At 45.1% G+C, this 20992-nt stretch overlaps 1 protein-coding gene across 1 annotated transcript in view; it reads left to right on the forward strand.

Annotated features, from left to right (window-relative positions):
• Positions 1–890: 890 nt before the first annotated feature.
• The window catches only part of FGF18 (fibroblast growth factor 18), a 111049-nt gene continuing 90947 nt past the window's right edge, over positions 891–20992 (forward strand). Inside the window, exons 1-3 of the mRNA XM_084636235.1 lie at positions 891–1350; positions 1479–2716; positions 2941–2977. Coding sequence (XP_084492361.1) covers positions 2685–2716; positions 2941–2977 — 69 coding nt within the window. The 5' untranslated portion in view covers positions 891–1350; positions 1479–2684. The remainder of the gene's footprint in view (positions 1351–1478; positions 2717–2940; positions 2978–20992) is intronic.

A 20992-nucleotide genomic window follows, 5' to 3' on the forward strand; every position in this document is an offset into this window, starting at 1 on the left:
TCTCTGTGCCTGCATTTCTCTATGAGTTTGTGGCTAGAGCCACACCGATCACTTAGCTGTGTATTTCAGTGTGCATTTACCATACGGCTCAGGATGATCCGAGCTGTTTCATTAAGGGTTCACTGGTGTTAAAACAGGAGACAGCTGCTGCTTTCAAAAGGGATGGCTGCTCCTGATCAGTCAAGGAGAATGTTTGTCAAGGTCCCAGGGTTCTCCGCCCTCGGGGAGTTTGACAGGTGAATTGAAGCGTGAACCGCCCGTCTGGTGAAGTTGGCTAGCGAGTGGGAATTCCTGCTGCAGCACATCTCGCAGGTGAGTGGGTCTGACACTTTCATCCTGGACAGCAAAGACAGACAGACACCGATCCACTCGCCTCCCCCTGCCCCAGATCCGCAGTGCCACTAACCCACATTCCCAGGCGGCACACACAGCCCCTCCCCCCCACCCCCTGACACTGCCCTTACACGCCGCCTTGCACTGACTGAATCGGAGTCACTTCTCATTTCCCCTCGAGCGCACACACGCCGGAAGGCAGGGCCTGGGCAACGATCAGAGGAGGCTGTTTTGTGCCCACGTACACAGTAACAACACCTGGCATGAAGCAAGGGGAGAGGGGGGCCTAGAAGCTGTTCTTTGGCAGCATCTTGATACCACCAACAAAGGACATGAGTCTGGGTTCTTAGGGTTTCCCACACGTGTGTGTGTGCGTGTGAGAGAGAGTTTCATTCTCCTCCCATTCCAATGGTTTCACCAGTCTCTTTGCCTGTTTCTCGGGCGTGTTGCTTTCTGAGCACCAGTGAAACAGCTTCTGTCTTTCGTTTCACCCTCCAGAAGCGAAGCAGCAGCCCTGGACACAGTGGGCGCATGTGAGGTTTGGTTCCCTTGGCTGGCTTGTCTAGGGATGGCAACAAAGCAACATGCTGGATTGTTTCAGGCTGACACGTGTCTGCCGCCGCTTCTATGAGCCTAGAGGAGCTGCGCGCTTTGCAGCACACGGGGGAGCGCTCTGGACGGCGGGTGGCTCTTTGCTAGTGGTCAGCACTAAGCTCCTGGACAGAGAAGGGGCAGAGGCGAGGGAAGCATCCGCGGCGCTGGTGGGCCATCCAAAGAGAACAGTCAGACGCAGCCGCTTGGCTTCTAGCTCCCACCAAGCAGCCAGCGTGGGGGGAGAGGGGCGTTGCTTGCTCGATTTTGGGGCAAGACATTCAACCCTGAGCGGGCTGCGGATTTCCCTGCCTGCTGCTGGAGCTGGGCAAGGCAGAGGCGCAGGGAGGACTGAAATTGTTTCCAAACCTGTGTAGGAAGCAAGATCGAGCTGTCGGAGAAAGCTGAAGGCTGTTGTTTTTGTGGGTAAGGGTGTGTGTGTGTCTGGTATTATTTGACACCCACTACGCATCCCGAGAGCGGTGTTTTGGCTTTGGCACACCCACTCCCCCCCCCCCTTACAAAAAAAAACTTGTCTGTTTTGTTTTTTAAAGGATGCTTCGTACCCTTTGCTGTAGGAACCTGCCCTCGGGCTTTGATGTCACGGCTCTGGATCGAGAAGGACCAGCGGCTAAGCTGCCTCCACCAGATAGTTTTGTGCAGAGCTCTGGGCTCTTCTAGCTGAAGGGGACTTTTCGGAGCCAAGCGCTCGGCACTTGCCCTTACTGCATAATAAGCGAGGAGCTTCCTTCCCGTGTCTGCTTAGCCGGGTACTGTTTTGGGGGTAGGTGTGTCTGGTTCCCACCCATCGATCGAGAAGGAACCCTTAAAAATACACCGGGACTGCCCCTGCTCGCCTGCGGATCGGGGACTCCTGCCCTGGCTCATCGCCTCTCTGAACTGCGGAGGGGGTGGGGTGGGGGGGTCAATTGTATTTATCTTGATCGCTCAGCAAGTGGAGAGATTGCTTTTTCCTGCTGCACTGATTGGAAACACCACTGGTCGATGCTCTCCCTAGGTGGTGATGCTGAGGGAAGGAGAAAGGGAGAGCAGGAAACATGAGCCTGCAAGAGAAGAGAGATCAGGGCTGAAGCCTTTGCTCCAGCATTGTGTGTGCGCTTTCCCCCGGCAGACGGACTATTAGCTGCGCGGGTGCACATGAGAGCAAAGATCCATCCTTCCCCCCCTTCTCTGACCTCTCGAGGAACCTATCCGGCGGTGGAGGAGACCTGTGGGCTACACCCTGCCATGCTCCCCCTGAAATAACCTCCCAGGCACCGAGGGATTCATCCGAAGGAAGGGGATCAGAGGGCAAACGCCAGCCCTCATAACCTCGATCAAATACTAGCGCTGCGGCTGCTGCTGTTGCGCCTCTATCTAGGGGAGCTGAATCCAGGAAAAGGCTTTATCCGCCTCGCAGGGCTGGGTCCTTAGCACAGCGGGGGAGGCAAGGGCGGGGGGGTTTATTTGCTGATGATCGGAAGTTACTGACAATAAGCACCTTCATCTCTCCAAAGGCGGAGAGAGGAGGAGGAGGAGGAGGAGAGACGGGGGAAGAGGAGAGCTGATGCCTAAGAGAGCCACTCGGAGGAGGCAGACCAGGCAGTGTCTCAACTTCTCATCTTTGTTTATCAGCGCGAAGCGAGATCGCTGGAAATCTGCGGGGGTTTATAACTGGATCATTCCCATGTCAAGGCTGCGGCTGGGGATTTTGCTCCGTTAACTTGAAGCCACTGGCCTCCCCCACTCCTCACTCAGCGATGTATTCACTGCTCTCAGCCTGCACTTGCTTGTAAGGATTATGACATTTAAAAAAAAATTGGGGTGGTGGTGGTGGGGAAACTTTCATCTTTTAAGGCTCCGGTTGCATTTTCCTTGCAATCAGGTGTCACTGAGACCCGAGCCTTTCCTAACCAAAGCATCTATCTGTGTTATTAACAATAATAATACTCATAATAATAATAGCCATTTCACGGCATCATCTGATCTTTTGTTGCTTTTTTTTCTCCTCTCCAGATGTTTACATTCCCTGCTGCTGTGCTTTCAGGTACAGGTATGTGTCCTTTCTGTCTTCTCTCCCTTTGGGTTGGAAAAAGAAACAAAGGAGGCGTGTTGACCTCTGAGTGTCAGGCAGTTTTGCAAAGGGGTTTCACCCCCCACCCCTAGTTTTATAGTTTGATTAAAATGATCACCACGCCAGATAGTGGAGTGTCACTTGCTCTGGAAACCAGCTGCACCTCTGGCTAAGCCTCATTTCAGTGACTACTTCTGGCAATCCACTGTACGAACAAATGATCTTTAATTTCTCTTACCTCCTCCCTTCCCTCCCCTTTTCAAATGGCCACAGCTCGTTTGTGGATGCCAGTAGCCTACATTAAAAGGATTCTCTGGAGTGCACTAGCCTGGCTAATGATGTGAGCGGAGTGTTGGACTCCACTGGTTGCAAAATGTGGATGGATGCATGTGTAGTGGAATAGTAGGCGCTAGATCTCTCGTTAGGTCTCCTTTCCCTAGGGAACTTACACGAAGTGATACTGGAAAAAAAACACAAGTGTCCTTTGCCAGAAAAAGGAGGCTTCTTGCTCGCCCATCTCCCCCCCCCCCGCCAATTATTCAGTAGAAAGCCACCCAAGCAAGATGCTGCCTTCGAGCTGCAGAAGTGAAACAATTAGAAAATCACTGGGAGCGAGACTTCTGCTGTCTCGTGAAATTGACAGACAGGCGGGATAGAGATCGGGGGGAGGAGCGGGGGAGTTTGAAATTCGGGGTGGAGTGAGTCGAATCACATTTTCCACGACAACAAAAATACGGTTTAAAAACGATGTGGTTTGCTAGGACATAGTTTTCGCTGGTGTAAATGCAACACGTGCGTCTGGAGAGGACACACCCGCGATCTTGAGTGTTTCAGAGTTGGCAAAGCAGGTGCTCCAGTTCTGGGAGCCCTTCCGTCTTGCCCTGCCCTGCTAGTGTGACCTGGGCTGGGTTCCCACTCGTATTCTGAGGCGCTGCCGTGTAAACCGGTGGCGGTCCCAGTCGTTCCGCACCCCTTGGGTCAATGCCCATGCACGAGGGCCAGGAATGCACCTGTTCTTCCAGGGTTCTCTGGCAGTTTTTGAGGTGGGGAGGAACGGATCCTCTGCAAACTGATTAAAGTGTCTGAAATACGACCAGTGCCTGGGGCCAAATTGAAAAAAATGTCATATTCCCCACCCCCCGCCTCCCGCAAAATTGCAGCTAGATTATAAAAACAAAATAACTCCTTATTTCATCAGAGCAGCCTCCTAATCAAGAGAGGGGATCTACAGCTGTAAACTACTTTGTGGTTGGAAGGCGTTTGCTGTATTTCTCCAGTTCATTCCCCCCCGCAACAGGCTGGGCAGGCAGGGCAATCAGCGATTGCACCTTTCGCACTAAGACATTTTTGAAATTGTGTGGTAACTGAAGTTAATCAACTCTTCATTCCCCTCCCCCCCCAGCCCCCTTGTTGCTTTTAGTGAATCAGAAGAAGTTTGGCTCACTGCCTGGAAAGCACTTGCTAAAATCTGATCTCTTACTTCAACAGCCTTAAAACTTGGGAAGTTATTGGCATTTATACAGTTGGAGCTTGCAGGCTTCCAGAGCAATAAAATAATGAAGCAAAAAAAGAGAAAGTTCTGTACTCTCTTACTATTAGAACCATACTTTTTAGATTTAGTGCTGATTTTGCAGCATTTTGCAAGAAGATCTGACACTAGGATTTACTCTGAGGTATCTTCTTCTACCACTTTTCTATGGTGGTGAATCAAACTGGTTGTTATAACAAGAGGCACACTATTATGGCTAGTAGTGTGGGAAGCCAGAACGTTAGATTAGTCATACTAAAGGGCCTGAAAGAGAGTGTTTACAATATTAATGGTAGATAAAAAGATGCGAATGCAGTGAGTTTTTATTGCCTATTTTGTTACACTTTCTCTCTAGATTTATTCATGCGATTACATGTTTAGAGCCTGAATGGGAAAGAGGGATTATAGGATTTATTTTCTAATGATCGGTTTGGGTAAGAGTTAACCTTTGGTAAACTAGAGTAAATTAATGCATCTGTTATGCTTAATATTTGTTTTGCTTAAAAAGCTGTGTGTTGGGAGACTTTAGGAATGTCCCAAATGAATTATATTCCAAGACCTACTTTCACCATCCTATATAAATTAAGATCAGTGAGTTGACCTACATATTAATGATAAGAATTATGATCCATGGTTCCTGAATATTACCTGGTGGCTTAGCAGTCAGTGGTTACAGAAATTTTAGCACCTGCTAGAATGTGGTTTTTACTTTTCTACTGAACTAGTACTTAAACAGTGCAGCATATCAAAATAAGATATTGGCCTGCTAAACCCAGGGTTGTGAGTTCAATCCTTGAGGGGGCCATTTAGGGATGTGGGACAAAAATGGGAGATTGGTCCTGCTTTGAGCAGGGGATTGGACTAGATGACCTCCTGAGGTCCCTTCCAACCCTAATATTGTATGTATGTATGTAAGCCAGATGAGATTTTTGCTCCATGCCTAAAATCCTCCCTCTTCAGTAAATTTCTAGACAATAAAAGCAGATTACAATTCACCATAACTATCTATAAATTACTAGCAGTGGGAAATTAGGCTCAATTTTTTGGACTGTCATATCAATGTGCCATTGCTAGTTAGTTTAGCTTCATATTGTGTGGTGTCTGAAATGGGTTTCCAGTGTTTTAGAAGAGTTGGGGATCAGTAAATAGAGGAATTAAGGGAGTTAAGATAACTCAGTAGTTTTCAGGAGCAGGTGGAATTTATCCTGAACCCTGAAAGAAAACACTGTGGACAAAGATCTATCTTTCTTCATAGTTAGCTTGCTAAGACTAGAAGGATTTCTCAAGTGAAGGTATGTGTACATGATACCAATGTTTAACAGGGACATCCTAGGTCAGCATGTATCACTTTCAACATAAATACCTTTGGGCAAGTTAGAAAAGTACCCCACTGGCAGCAACCTATTGGTAATAGAGCTGGGTCTTAAGCACAAATGAGCCCTTTGGGACCCATGATTTTGGGGACTATATGGAGATGAGCAATTTGAGCAAACCAACCGTCCCTCTCCTCCAGCAGGCTGGAAAGAAGGCAGCTCACTGTCCATCCTCTTCCCCTTTTTTTGGTGGCGAGTTCATCTGGTTTCCTTCTCTAGCTTCTTGGGACCATCCGTCCTTTGCTTGGGGCCATTCAAATCCAAAATCCAGCCTTACATAGTACACATAAAGAAAAGGAGTACTTGTGGCACCTTAGAGGCTAACAAATCTATTTGAGCATAAGCTTTCGTGAGCTACAGCTCACTTCATCGGATGCATTCAGTGGAAAATACAGTGGGGAGATTTATATACATAGAGAACATGAAACAGTGTATATGGTAACACTCATTGTTTCATGTTCTCTATGTATATAAATCTCCCCACTGTATTTTCCACTGAATGCATCCGATGAAGTGAGCTGAAGCTCACGAAAGCTTATGCTCAGATAAATGTGTTAGTCTCTAAGGTGCCACAAGTACTCCTTTTCTTTTTGCGAATACAGACTAACACGGCTGCTACTCTGAAAATAGTACACATAGTAGATGCCTTCATAAATACAGAAGATAGGTATTATTTATCCATGGTATTTATAAGGAATCTATCTCCATGATATCTAAGATCTATGTGTATCAGTTATGTTGAGCATTCAGCATCTCCTCAGTTTACTTCCTCCCTGTCTCTCTCTATTTCCAGGAACAGTCTGAGTTGGCTAGGCTCTTCACTTTTGTGACCTTGTAGATTAGGACCAAGGCTTTGAATAGAGTCTGGAAGTGAATGGGGAGTCCGTGGAGCACATGGAGCAAGGTGGCTGGCTATATTTGGGCACATTGTTTAAGAGGAAAGCTGCTGCGTGCTACATGAGTTGTAACTGCTGTTTCTCCTAAAGCTGTTCTTGTGGGCACAGTTTTTGTCTGGGTTGTTGTAAAGTGAGACATAGAAAAGTGTTGTTTCCACACGTTCATGGGCCAGATCCTGCAGCCTGGCTGAGCTGAGCACAGCAGACTTTGGAGGCATGGGTCTGCCAGCATGGTGTGTAGATTAGTTTTGCAATTCCCCATTCCTGTGGTGGCTGGGTGTGGGGCTGGTCCCCAGGCATAATTTAGAGCAGGCTGCACTTACTTGTTCTGGCTACCCAAGAGGCAGGAACTGCTGTGATTGATCTGCATAGGATCATACTTTTTCTCTTGGCCATGCCCCCTATGCCAGGACCAGGATATGTGTTCTACAGGAGCCTCTACCCAGGCTTTAGGACACCAGAGGGTCACTCTTGCACTGCATGTTCCGACTGAAGCTAGATATACTAGCTCTGTGGCTAGAATCTGCTGCCACATCACATTAAGGGATCTAAACCATTGTGCTTGTTTTTGTCATGGATACTGATGATGATTGTCCTTTATGGATGTATGAAGAAGCACATGTATAAACTAGGCCAACCTCACCCAATGCTTCAGCAAGTATCTCTCCTTGCCTATATCCCCCCACCTATCCCTTCTTTCCCAACCTGTGCAAACAGACACCCAGCCCTTTCCTTCTTCTCATCCTCCTGCTACTGATCGCACGCACAGCTTCTACCTTAAGAGCCGGCCCTGCAGGTTGGTGAGTGATGCCAGAGACAGGTGGGTAGAGCTCTTGGGACTCAGCCACAGACTTCAAAACAGCCACTAAAATCAGCCTGGGTTTATGGGTCCAGTGTCCCTCCATTCCCCAGAACAAAGCACTACATGCTTTTGGAGAGGTGAGGTTACCGCTTCCCATTAATGTGTAGCAGTAGTTTCTGGAGGTGTCTGTGTTATTGGACCTTAAAATGATCACTCAGCATGGACAGTGGCAGTAGCGTGGTCACTTACACTCTTTGGTTCTCATGTGCTGGTGCAATGTCCCTGTACTTGCCTCTGCCTCCAGCCTCACAGGTGCTCTCTGAAATGAGAGTAAAACACACGGATAAAACATCTGTTTTCAGATTAGATGTCATAAACCTCCTTCCCCCCGGTTCCCTTTTCCTCCACAGTGGGACTGTGATTGTGCTTTTACTCCAGCTCAGCTCCTCCTACCCTTGTACGGATGCACAAGAGAGAGTTGATAAAAGTGGCAGCTTGAGAGACCAGAGAGAACAAAGGGTGTGTTTGGGAAACTTGGGATCCTCATTCAAGTCATCGGTCTGGGTTCAACCCCACGCTGGGGAGTTTTCTATTTCCATTCTGCAGTTATGCTTTCTTCTTATACTTCCCTACCCCTAAGGGAAAGATCTTACTGACTGCCAGGGGTTTTGTGATCTGCTGAGCCATTCCACCTGTCTACAGATAATGACATTGTGATTCCACCTCTCTCAATCCACATAGTCCTTGGGGCTCATGATTTTATGGACAAACAGGGAATAGGCTGCCTGTATGAAAACGTGCCATGGTCATTTGGAATTAGGGAGGTCATAAATAAGCCATTGCTGCTTGACCAATGACATCGGTCTAATTACCTTGTGCTCTGACATAGTTGTTCATTCTACTAGTGGAGGGGAGTAGGATGTGAAACTGAAATCAACATTCCTTGAATTAAGATACCTATGACATCACTTGTGTACAGATAGGGAAACAGACTTTAAAAAGGACTTGTAACTGATTTGAGCAGCAGACTTATCCAGACTCGTAGGTCTTCCTGAGAAGTGTGGAATGGTATTTGTCCTCCGACACCTGTATCCACTTACCACTATGCAAAAAGGAGTAATGAAAGCCTCCTTCTCAGTGTCTTTTTTGGATGAAGAGGCTTCCAACTCACTCTTCAGTCTCCTTTCCCCCTTCTCTTGCAGGAGCTTCTGCACTTGCAGGTTTCCAGTTCTGACCAAAGGCTCAAAAGTTGATGTGTTATGTGGCTAATGTGATCTCAAATGTATGTGACACAGCAATGTTTTCACAGCTCCCAGGGGGCCAGTGCACCATCTACTTTCACTTTCTGATTCAAAATGAATCATATTTTTCTTTGTACATTTAAGATGTTGGGGTAAAAACTGGTCCAAACAAGGCACAAAGTATGTTCAGCACCGACACCTCATTTTCTTGCAAAAAAATTAGTTGCCACACAAATTCTTGTTCCAGGCTTCTTGAAAGAAACACGCATTTACATTATTTCAGGATTTTGGTTATTTTCAATATTGCAAGTACTGACACTGCCGTACGGCTCTGGCCAGAAAAGCAGAACTGCTGCTGTGCTCATGCTTGAATTCTTGAAGGATCTGCTATGCATTGTGGTTATTGTTTATCATTATTTTCAAGTGTCCAGAAGTGTGTTAGGTGCCTCAGAAACAAGGAAAGACCCAGCCCTGCCCTGAGCTTGCAGTTGAAATTGGGTGAGACAGAATAAGGGTGAAATTCATCCCATGCAGGGTCAGGCACAAAGTCTGTGTACCAAGTGATGCATAGGCCTTGCAATGGCCATCTGCACAGTGGTGCATATCACCCTGATAGAAAAGGGGGAAGGAGAAGAAAGAGAAGCGTTACAATAATACCATCTTGATGGTTCAGTTGAATGATTGTTTTTGCCTTCACCTCTCACAGGTGACTTGGGCAAAGTGAGGTGTTAGAAGTCATTTAAATGAGGGACAGAGGTACTTTATTGAACAAGTGTGAGGTGGGTGTTCTGTTCATAAGAGTAGCATAGAAGAATGGACAGGGATAAGAACAAATAAAAAAGGGGGGTATCCAGGCTGGCACCCTTGGTGGAATGGAGGGAGGCTGGCACCCTTGGTGGAATGACAGCCTACTGCAAGTCCAGTCTTAATTTACTCAGAAGCTGCCTCACATACTGTGGAACAAGCTAAGAATGTGCTTCCCACATAATGTCTGACGTGTGAATGTGAACACCCTGGAACAGCCTCTTCTTGCCAAGATTTCACTAAAACTGCACTGGAAGTATTTGGAAAGGATGCAGAGTCAGGCAGGGGGGTGGTCAGACAGATCATAAGACAGTATGTCACTGGGGGTTCCCTTGCAGGCACAGGTAAATAACATTAAAGAGCTAACCCAATATGTAAAGTATAAACAATGTAAATTTCTCGTGATGTTTCCCTCAGACCTCTCCTCAGTGGTTTGTTTAATTGTACGATGAGATAGATGGCTAAAGCACAACTTAATAGTTACCGCAGAACCCCACCAATTAGTGCTAATGACCAGAAGACCCATTGCTAATTACTAAAGTTTGCATATTAATAAGTAACTGTGTTTATGGAGAGTGGGGAAACAACATGAAAATCGACGATACTGTGTCACTATAATTGCTTATTCATGTTGTGACAGGAGCATTTGGTTTTAATTATGATAATTCTTCCTGCTACCCTAAAAATGTACTGTAGTGAAGATTGTAAAAGTAATGGCATTTCAATAACATGAGACCACATTACACCATTGTCTATTAAATCTTTGCTGGTAAAACTGCCATCATCTGGGTGGTGAATCCTGCCCATATGCTCAGGGTTTAGCTGATCGCCATATTTGGGGTCGGGAAGGAATTTTCCTCCAGGGCAGATTGGAAGAGGCCCTGGAGGTTTTTCGCCTTCCTCTGTAGCGTGGGGCATGGGTCACTTGCTGGAGGATTCTTTGCTTCTTGAAGTCTTTAAACCACGATTTGAGGACTTCAATAGCTCAGACATAGGTGAGAGGTTTTTCGCAGGAGTGGGTGGGTGAGATTCTGTGGCCTGCATTGTGCAGGAGGTCGGACTAGATGATCATAATGGTCCCTTCTGACCTTAGTATCTATGAATCATGGTGGCAGTAGTGGTGGTTTTTGGGAGGCCTGTGAGGCACAAAAAGGACCAAATTTGCAGACTGACAACATAAGATTGAGCCAGGCTGTGATCTAAAATGTTTTGTTTTCAAGGAACAGTTGATGTTGTAAAGCTTCCATCCTTACTGTAGCATCGCAGTGTGGCCTTTTCTGTCTTCTGGAGTGTAATTTTGGCATGTGAGCAAAAGAGATGGACATTCCCATCAGCACGGGGGGTCTGAAGCTAGTGGACAGACTCCCAGGGAGTTGAAAGTCATTTCAGGCGCTACACCTGCTCCTTATCCCCTCTGCACATTTTTGTTGATTTACAATCACATTTTCTTGTCTTTTTTTTTAAATTGCTTTTTCTTCTCCCATGTTCCTGCCTGAAAGACCCACAGAAGCAACAAGGAAATTGATTATACAAGGGAAACACTGAAGCTGACTATATACAACTCGTGGTCAAATGCACAATGTAAACAAACCGGGCCCCTTCCCCCCAAGAAAAAACATTGTTTTGCTCTCATCTTTTCCAGCGATAGGAACCATCCATGTTACTTCCAGGAATAATAGATTTAAACATGTTCACATAGTAGTGTGATTTTTAAGTTGATGTTGTCCCTTTAAAACATAGGCTACTGCGTGCTACATGTGTCAAGATAAATACACACATCAAGAGCTTCTGATATGATCACTCCAAACTGTCTATTTGATTGGGCAAACACCCATGTAAATTACTGTAGGCATGGTACTCACATGTGAAAAGTTACTCACATGCATGTGTTTGTAGGATTGGAGCCTTTGGGCATAAAGTAGTGACAGAGGATGTGGAAAAAGCTAATGTACTCAATGCTTTTTTTGCCTCTGTCTTCACTAACAAGGTCAGCTCCCAGACTGCTGCGCTGGGCATCACAAAATGGGGAAGAGATGGCCAGCCCTCTGTGGAGATAGAGGTGGTTAGGGACTATTTAGAAAAGCTGGACGTGCACAAGTCCATGGGGCCGGACGAGTTGCATCCGAGAGTGCTGAAGGAATTGGCGGCTGTGATTGCAGAGCCATTGGCCATTATCTTTGAAAACTCGTGGCGAACCGGGGAAGTCCCGGATGACTGGAAAAAGGCTAATGTAGTGCCAATCTTTAAAAAAGGGAAGAAGGAGGATCCTGGGAACTACAGGCCAGTCAGCCTCACCTCATTCCCTGGAAAAATCATGGAGCAGGTCCTCAAAGAATCAATCCTGAAGCACTTGCATGAGAGGAAAGTGATCAGGAACAGCCAGCATGAATTCACCAAGGGAAGGTCATGCCTGACTAATCTAATCGCCTTTTATGATGGGATTACTGGTTCTGTGGATGAAGGGAAAGCAGTGGATGTATTGTTTCTTGACTTTAGCAAAGCTTTTGACACGGTCTCCCACAGTATTCTTGTCAGCAAGTTAAGGAAGTATGGGCTGGATGAATGCACTATAAGGTGGGTAGAAAGCTGGCTAGATTGTCGGGCTCAACGGGTAGTGATCAATGGCTCCATGTCTCGTTGGCAGCCGGTATCAAGTGGAGTGCTCCAAGGGTCGGTCCTGGGGCCGGTTTTGTTCAATATCTTCATAAATGATCTGGAGGATGGTGTGGATTGCACTCTCAGCAAATTTGCGGATGATACTAAACTGGGAGGAGTGGTAGATACGCTGGAGGGGAGGGATAGGATACAGAAGGACCTAGACAAATTGGAGGATTGGGCCAAAAGAAATCTGATGAGGTTCAATAAGGATAAGTGCAGGGTCCTGCACTTAGGATGGAAGAATCCAATGCACCGCTACAGACTAGGGACCGAATGGCTAGGCAGCCGTTCTGTGGAAAAGGACCTAGGGGTGACAGTGGACGAGAAGCTGGATATGAGTCAGCAGTGTGCCCTTGTTGCCAAGAAGGCCAATGGCATTTTGGGATGTATAAGTAGGGGCATAGCGAGCAGATCGAGGGACGTGATCGTTCCCCTCTATTCAACATTGGTGAGGCCTCATCTGGAGTACTGTGTCCAGTTTTGGGCCCCACACTACAAGAAGGATGTGAATAAATTGGAGAGAGTCCAGCGAAGGGCAACAAAAATGATTAGGGGTCTAGAACACATGGGTTATGAGGAGAGGCTGAGGGAGCTGGGATTGTTCAGCCTGCAGAAGAGAAGAATGAGGGGGGATTTGATAGCTGCTTTCAACTACCTGAAAGGGGGTTCCAAAGAGGATGGCTCTAGACTGTTCTCAATGGTAGCAGATGACAGAACGAGGAGTAATGGTCTCAAGTTGCAGTGGGGGAGGTTTAGATTGGATATTAGGAAAATCTTTTTCACTAAGAGGGTGGTGAAACACTGGAATGCGTTACCTAGGGAGGTGGTAGAATCTCCTTCCTTAGAGGTTTTTAAGGTCAGGCTTGACAAAGCCCTGGCTGGGATGATTTAACTGGGAATTGGTCCTGCTTTGAGCAGGGGGTTGGACTAGATGACCTTCAGGGGTCCCTTCCAACCCTGATATTCTATGATTCTATGATTCTAAGTATGGTTCAACTTTGACTGTGAAAATGGCACTTATCAGATCTGCTCTAGGCATGTGTTCACAGTTGTAACTGCTTCAGTTTATTTAAAAACTTATAAAACTTGTTTATACAATCTTATTTTTGTCACAGCTTTTTGCTCTTGCTAGCTCTGTCGAACTAACATGACTATACAATAGCAAGCTGCATTCTAGTTCATCCCCTCTGACCAGCAGAATCGTGTAATATGGTATAATTGGTTAGGGTGAAGGGAATGGGACAAGTGTCACGGAGAGCATAATTTGCCTGGAAGAACCTTTCTACTGGTTATAATGCTCAAGAGGGAAAGAACCCAGCTCAACTGTGTGATTCCTGGTAGAGTTTGCAAGGTTAACAATTAGTCAAAAAGAATAAAAACATTTTTGCTTGTAAATTGAGCACACTGGACACTGAACTCATTGACAGAGGACAAACAGAAACCACTGGTGCTCTTTTTACTGTGTCCCTGCTGAGACTAGAAGCTTGCTTAAGGTCTGATTCTGGCTTTTCAAGCAGAACTCCCCCTGAAGTCACTAGGAATTTGCAATGCTGATCAGTAGCAATAGCAGGCCTTTTTTCTTTTCTCCTGTGTTGGATTTTATATCATTGATTGATCACACAGAGCGCTGTAACACCATGTCCAGCCAGAACGTATGCAGGTCTGGGACTGACTCAGTCTACCTGGTATCACTTAATATATATACTGAGGATTAGGCATCCAAAGAAATGACTGGAAAAAAGACAGACTAAGGCTGCCAAAGTACTTTCCTATTGGCATTCAGTGGCCTTGCTATAGCATGAAGAGGGAAATAAAGGAGACCAGTGAGAGGAAAGACTAGACTTACTGTCATGGTCTGCATCTTTTCCTTTGTAATAGTTCCTTCCAGAGATCAGAGTCTGCACTGCGTGGGAGCAGACATGCCAATCATCCTGGTTTGGGAAGGGGAGGTTCACAATTTTGTGGACTCCTGGAGCCATCCCACTCGCTTGCCTTCGCTGCTGTCATTTCTCCCACTTGGCATGCTGCTGTTGATGCCTGAGAGCAGAACTCTGCTGGCACACAGAACAGGTAGGCATCTAACTGCTTGATTTGCCCATGCAAACTGGAATTGAAACTCAAATAAAAAAATTATGCAGCAGATATAGTCAAGTTAGAAAAAGCATCTCCTCAATAGATGTAGTAATACTCTTTAGCGTACTTGGTAATATGCCTTGTTTATTATGGAGATTTTATCATTATCAGATGCAAAGTTCCATTCTTTTCAATGGAAGATGTGTTGCTGTGACACCAGTATACTAGGAAATGCATTGTATTCCTTTAGTACATTAGCCACAGAGTCATTAGAGTTGTTACCAAGTCTCGCAACATCCTAGAAAAGAAGGCTACAGCTATGTTCTGTGCAGATTTTGCCCAGTGTCTTTAAAGCTCATTCTTGTAATTTAGTGAAAACCCTTCAGAGCATGATGGTGATCTTTGTGAATAGTTACACAGGCAAACTTTCCTTAGTGAGCGGATATGAATTTCAAAGTTAAGGAAAGGAGATTTTAGGCTGAGTCTTGTGAAAATCTTCTGAGCGGTGGAATGTATTAGGTTGTGGAGGAGTCTCATTGTGCAGGACACATTTAAAACTGCACTGGACAAAGCAAAGCACAATAAAATACGCTGTAGGGAACAATCCTGCTTTGGAAGGGGAACAGAGCAGATGGTCTAATAGGTCTTCCTCATCTCCATGAATGTTGTCCAACAATTTCTAGGAAAAGAGAGTCCAACTGCCAATCTTTCTCAGGAATCATTGACTCAGACATTAGAGACAAGAGAGGCCAGTTTCTTTGCTAAATATACTGTGACAAATTTTCAGAAAGTTGAGGCTCGCTTGAAAGTGCAACAAATGAGTGTCTACCTGCAGATATACGAGCAGAACCCACTGCAGGATGCACAAAGGACCAGATTGTATCTGGAGAGGTGCACCCAGGGAGGTGAGCACAGTCCTGACCAGAAGCCAGACACAGTCCCAGTCTTTGCACTGTGGGGTACATAGAGTGTTCCAGGCTAGTGTTGATAGTGTCACTATCCTCTCAGAAGGAGGCAGTTGGGCTATGGCCCATTTCCCTCTATCCCAGCTAATGCCCACTGCAAAGGTGCATGTCTGCTGCTTTCAAAGCGGGTAACAGCAGCTGTGCCCCCCACCCCCCATCAGGAACTCTGCTGGGACTCTGACTGGGGCAGTGCTGCTCCATGCAAACCCCTACTAAGGGCTGTGGCTTAAAGGGATTGTTGATCTCAGACAGGGCAATTTGGGAGGCAGTGCTGTCTTATGGTTATGTCTTATGACTTGCTCTCTGACTTTAATTAAGTCATTTAAAAGCCTATTCTGGGAGGAGATGAGCCTGCTGTACTCCCACTGAAATCAATGATCAATGATTTCAGTGGGAGTTGAAGGGGCTCAGCACATGTAAAGTTTGGGTCACTTCACCTCTCTGTGCCTCAGTTTCCTGATATGTAAAGGGACCTGGCTTTATACACATATATAGCATTACTGTGAGGCTCATTATGTCCAGGAACATGTGTATCTAGTTGTCATCCAGGGGAAACCTCCAACCCACTTCTTGAACATTGCTTTTTTGTTTTGTGGTGAAATGCACTCTATAGAAACATCAGATTACAGGGGCAATCAAACCAAAAACTGCGCCCAGTGCCAATGACAGGATGAGAAGCAGCTGAAGAAAAACGTGCTTAAAAATGAACATCAGGAAGTACTTTACCACAACAAAAATCATCTCTGCATGGAATGGGCTACTGGGGACTGTTGATAAGACCGAGATGCAAGGGTCATTCAATAAACAATTAGATGACATCATAGAGAGGAAGCAGCATTTAAAATGAAAAGGATCCTAATGTGCTAAATGATTCTTCAGATCACCACGTTATAATAAAAGGGATACTGAGATTAACTAATGCTAAATCTCTGTGGAATTCCAGTGGAATTGCATAAAGCAGCTATAGAAATACCAGAACGAAGGAATTAATAATGGTTTGCACTTCCTACATGGCATCACCATCATTGCTTATTCCTCCGAGCTCTCTTCCTTCTATTGTAAATCTCAACTGTCTTCTCCTCTTCCCCAAACCCCATTGTTAGCTTCGTTCTTCAGATTAGTTTGTTAGTGTTTCCAGTGTCCTTTGGAATATCCTGTACACTTCTTAGGCAAAATCCTAAATCCTTCTTAGTCCTGCTCTGAGTGGGGGATTGGATTAGATGTCCTCCTGAGGTCTCTTCCAACCCTAATATTCTGTGATTCTATGAAAGACAGATTTACATTAAAACATGGGGAGGAATTATTAGGTAGAAAGAAATGTATGGGTACATGCATGCTGGATGGCCTGAAGGAGTGATAATGGGATATAGAAGAGGGTTTCCAATAGCATGCTGTTGGGTGCCAACCTGCATGGATTGGTGAAGTGATAGAAGAATCTTTCACCACCAGCCTGTCGATCTGAATCCTGCCCAGGTTGGTAGTGACCTCCTGATGGCTAGTTGGTGGTTTATGTGAGATGAACTGCACATGGGGAAGAGGTTTCTCAGCATATTTCCTATTCAGCAGGTGTGATAAAAACACGAATCCCTAATTGTTGGCATGGATTGTTTCGCTTTCCCTGCCTGGATGAATGTAACATCAGACTTTTGGGGTGAATACTTGCATTTATGAGTTCAAAACTCAGTTTACATTATCTGATCTTCACTTAAAATGTGTTGTTGCCATGAGCATAGGAGCTTGTGAAGTTGTTTGTAGAATATTAGCTGAAAGTAAAAATGAAAGGGGTAAAGAAAACACCCAGTGAAAAATAATTCCATTTTTTATTTGAGTTAATATTCACAGACTTCGTGTTGAGTTATTTGTCTAGCTGTAAGTGTTATATTTTCATCTGTACAGCTGCTTGGTATGTTGTTTATTGCTCCATCTATGATAGGTATGCACATAAACCTTTCAGTAATATGTTAACCCTGATACTAGTTGGGCTAGCACAATTTTAAAAAAATTGCTCCACAGTGAGACGTGAAACGAAAGAGATAGCAAACCCTTTTCAAATGTATATTCAAATCATGCTCCCAATTCTGCTCTAGATACATCAGTGGAAATCTGATAGCAAATGGTGTTCCTCCACATTTACACCAGCGTAACTGAAAGCAGAAATCAACCCTTTAAACTGCATAGGAAAGGTCTTAAGGAGAAAGTACCGTATGGGTGGCTTTAGGCACTAAATGTGATGTTGTACTGTAAATTGCATGGTGCAATTTGGTATTGACTATCTGTAAAATAAATTATGATGTATGTAGTGCAAGCTTCTGACCCTGTGGTCGTGACCTTACGTTGATTGGCAAGACTTCCTACCAGCTGAGATCAGAATAGTAAACAGCCCCATAGCAATCAATATATAGATAAACCTGAAATTCTAATTGTTGGTGCCTTTGATAGGAATACAGTTTTAGGTTGCGTACACACAACATTTTATCCAAAAGAGCAGGCAGTTTTGTTATTAACTTATGTTGGAATGGTGTGTAAAATTCAGGACCTAATTTTCCATTGTGTTAGCACTAGTTTTTTGCCAGTAAAATTCCATTGAAATCACTGACAAAAAACTGGTGTAATGCAGTGGAGAATGAGGCACTTAAATGTTATTATAATAATTGTAACCTCCTAAACAAATCACATATTTCAAATTTACAAAGAGCATAACAGGTGCAGGTCTAGCCAGTATCATGACACAACACTAATGGTATACTGGGATGTAAATCACAATCTCTAAAGTCTCCGCATTCAGAATTTCCAGTAGTTACACTGTCTATTTAGTGAGGCTGAAATAGCACTATCTCTGACCTGGAGTTCAAAATTTTTTTGCTGAACTGTAGCCCAAAATTACTGATTTTCAGTAGAGGGATGTCTTTATGGCCAGAGTTTCAAAGGTATTTTGGCACATAAAGATGCAGATAGGCGTATAGTGTGATATTCAAAGCACATTGAAATCAATGGGAGTTAGGCACTAACCTACTTTGCACTTTTGAAATTCCCACTAGGTGCCTAAATATCTTTGAAAATCTGGTCCCAAATGCCAGCCAGCTCTCTGAAGACCACAGTTTGGTAACCGCTGAGTTAGGTTCTGGTCTAAAGTCTCACTGTACCTCCTTGTATCATTACTTAACATGGATTGTATGTTATTATTAGTGCTTTTATTTGTGTTACATGAACGCCTCAACCGACACTCGGGTTCCTTTGTGCCAGGCACTGTACAAATACTTGGTAATGGACAATTTTTGCCACCAGCACCTTAACATCTAAATAGATAGGACAGGCAAAGGGTGGGAGGGGAAGTGGAGGCCCCAAGATTTGCCATCAGTTGCACAGCAGATGCGGAGCAGATCTAGGGACAGAGCTCAGGTCTCCTGATTCCCGGTCCAGTGCTCTATCCACTGGTCAGCACTGTCTGTCAAGCTATTCAGTGCAAGGACCTTGTCTTCTACATAAGGTTTATACCCCATGTATACCCCATGGGGCTGTAGCAATAAGACTGTAAAAAAACAAACAGTTAACACTGAAACTCCACCACATAGGCAACCATCGGTGGAAACTAATGCAACAGAACATAACATGAGAAAATTTTAGGGTCTATACTGTCTGCCCATAAGAATATAGTTGTGCCGAATAACATATAAATATATACTACAAATACTTGTGGCCTTCAGGGATAAAGTGATTAGAATAACGTGTACTTAGGAGATGCAGTGTGTATAGGGAATTAAGAAGCTCAGAATAATGGAAGATCTATCTCCAGGTCAGCTCACAGCAGCTGGTTCAAAGCCAATTCAGAGCCATAAGCACCTGGTATTTTGAAACTAGACAAGTAAACAGAGGATGCCCTTTCTTTCCATGCTCTGCTTCTGCCTCAGTTGTTTACAGGTAGTGACAAACTGCCTACTCTTCTACATATCCCAACTTACTTGCAACCCAAGGCTCAGATTCTGGTTGGCCATGCAAGCGTACTCAGCACTGTGATGAGTCTGGTAGAAATTCCTTGGCAGATAGACTCCCTTCCCCTTGCAGTCCTAGTCCTTGTGCTCCCCCAGTGCAAGAGACAGGGAGAATATAGCACTGAGTAAAACCCTCCAAGGCTGTGGTCTTGCCCTCTTCTGCACTGGCCAGCACAGCAGGGCTGGTACAAATGGCAGGAGAGAGAGCTCATGTTGTCCCCGCTTAGCGTGCACTGAGCCAGCGTCCATGGAGGATATCTGGCTGAGTCACCCAGAAGTACACAGGTAACTCCTGGTGAGGTGATGTGCCTCCATCCCCACCTCCTCCAGCCTGCATAGCCCTGAATATTAGGTAGCAATGGTCAGTCTGCCACTGTTTTGCAAGTCATAAGCCTATGAAAAATGTTGACGGGGATAACCATGATGTGATTTTAAATTGGTCTAATGCTCTCCATTGTTTGTAACCCCTTCTCAGAGGCTTGAAAATAATGAGTTCCACTGGCAATCTGGTTTTTAATTAACTGGTGACTATGCAGGGAGGATGGTCAGAGATAAACAGTTGCTTTTGCATTTTTTGTTAGATTTACAGCTATTGAGTGACTTGTATTCCATAAATGAAAACTAGTTGTTTAGGATCCATTCCCTATCAGTTTTGTCAGTTAGACATTTGACAATTGAGCCTAATTTGCTTGAGTGTGGGGGACTGAATGGTCCAGGCAATTGGTAAAGGTCTATGGTGCCTTTAACGATCTGTCAGTTTCAATCAAGCCCAAGTTGGCAAGGACTGAAAGTTGTTACCATTTGATGGCTGTTTGGGGAGCACATGAAATGAGCACGCGAAATCAGTCCAGTTTCTAGTGGTTAAGTGCCAATGCCACAAAAAACACCATCACACCTTGCAGTCCTTTTGGCAGCTTCATCAGAGGCCAGAGACTGATGGGACAATAGAGACTGAAATCCTCTCTCATCCCCGAAGACTTCACCTCCAGGGCACGGTTTAGTTACGCTGACAATGTAGGGGAAGTTTCCACCACTACTGTGCCTATTCTGTGGACAGAGAACTGCAGTCTCCAGCCTGTGCCATGCCAGCACCTTTTCTGGCACTGAACCCCCCCCCCAAATCTTTAATCTTCTTGAGTGTGTCTCCTCTAATAGCTATGCTGTCTTGCCCAAAGTTGTCCCCTGAGCTTGTCGTCACGAAGCATTAGGTACGTGTTCCATCTAACTATTTCTTTTGAAATAAAGCATCATCTGAAGAATATCATGCTCTTTTCCCTATATAGAAGCTTCTGCTGAAGGTTTGACTTTGTTCCCTGCATCTGATAGGGAGTTCACTTGCCAAAAGACAATGACATCTCTTCAGCCATCCAGTTTTGCATTTGAATATCAAGTTTCTGATAATAGTGTATGAAGCTCTGTAGGACAGAACAAAGTTAATGATAGACATAATCAAATCTTGTGGTTCAGGGTGAAAGCTGATCTCTGGCTGGAGTCAACAAGGAATTTTCTCCACTGCCATCAGCCCTGCGCCATTGGCAGGTTTTTGCTTTCCTCTGGATCATCAGGTGTTGCGTATGTCAGGAAGCCAGATACTAGGCTTGAAGGACCTGATCCATTATGGTGTATCTGGCGTTCTTGTAGCAGGTATGCACAAGTCCTGAGCTT

The sequence above is a fragment of the Lepidochelys olivacea genome (assembly GCF_965140295.1).
Source record: "Lepidochelys olivacea isolate rLepOli2 genome assembly, chromosome: 8".
In the NCBI taxonomy this organism is placed as follows: domain Eukaryota; kingdom Metazoa; phylum Chordata; order Testudines; family Cheloniidae; genus Lepidochelys; species Lepidochelys olivacea.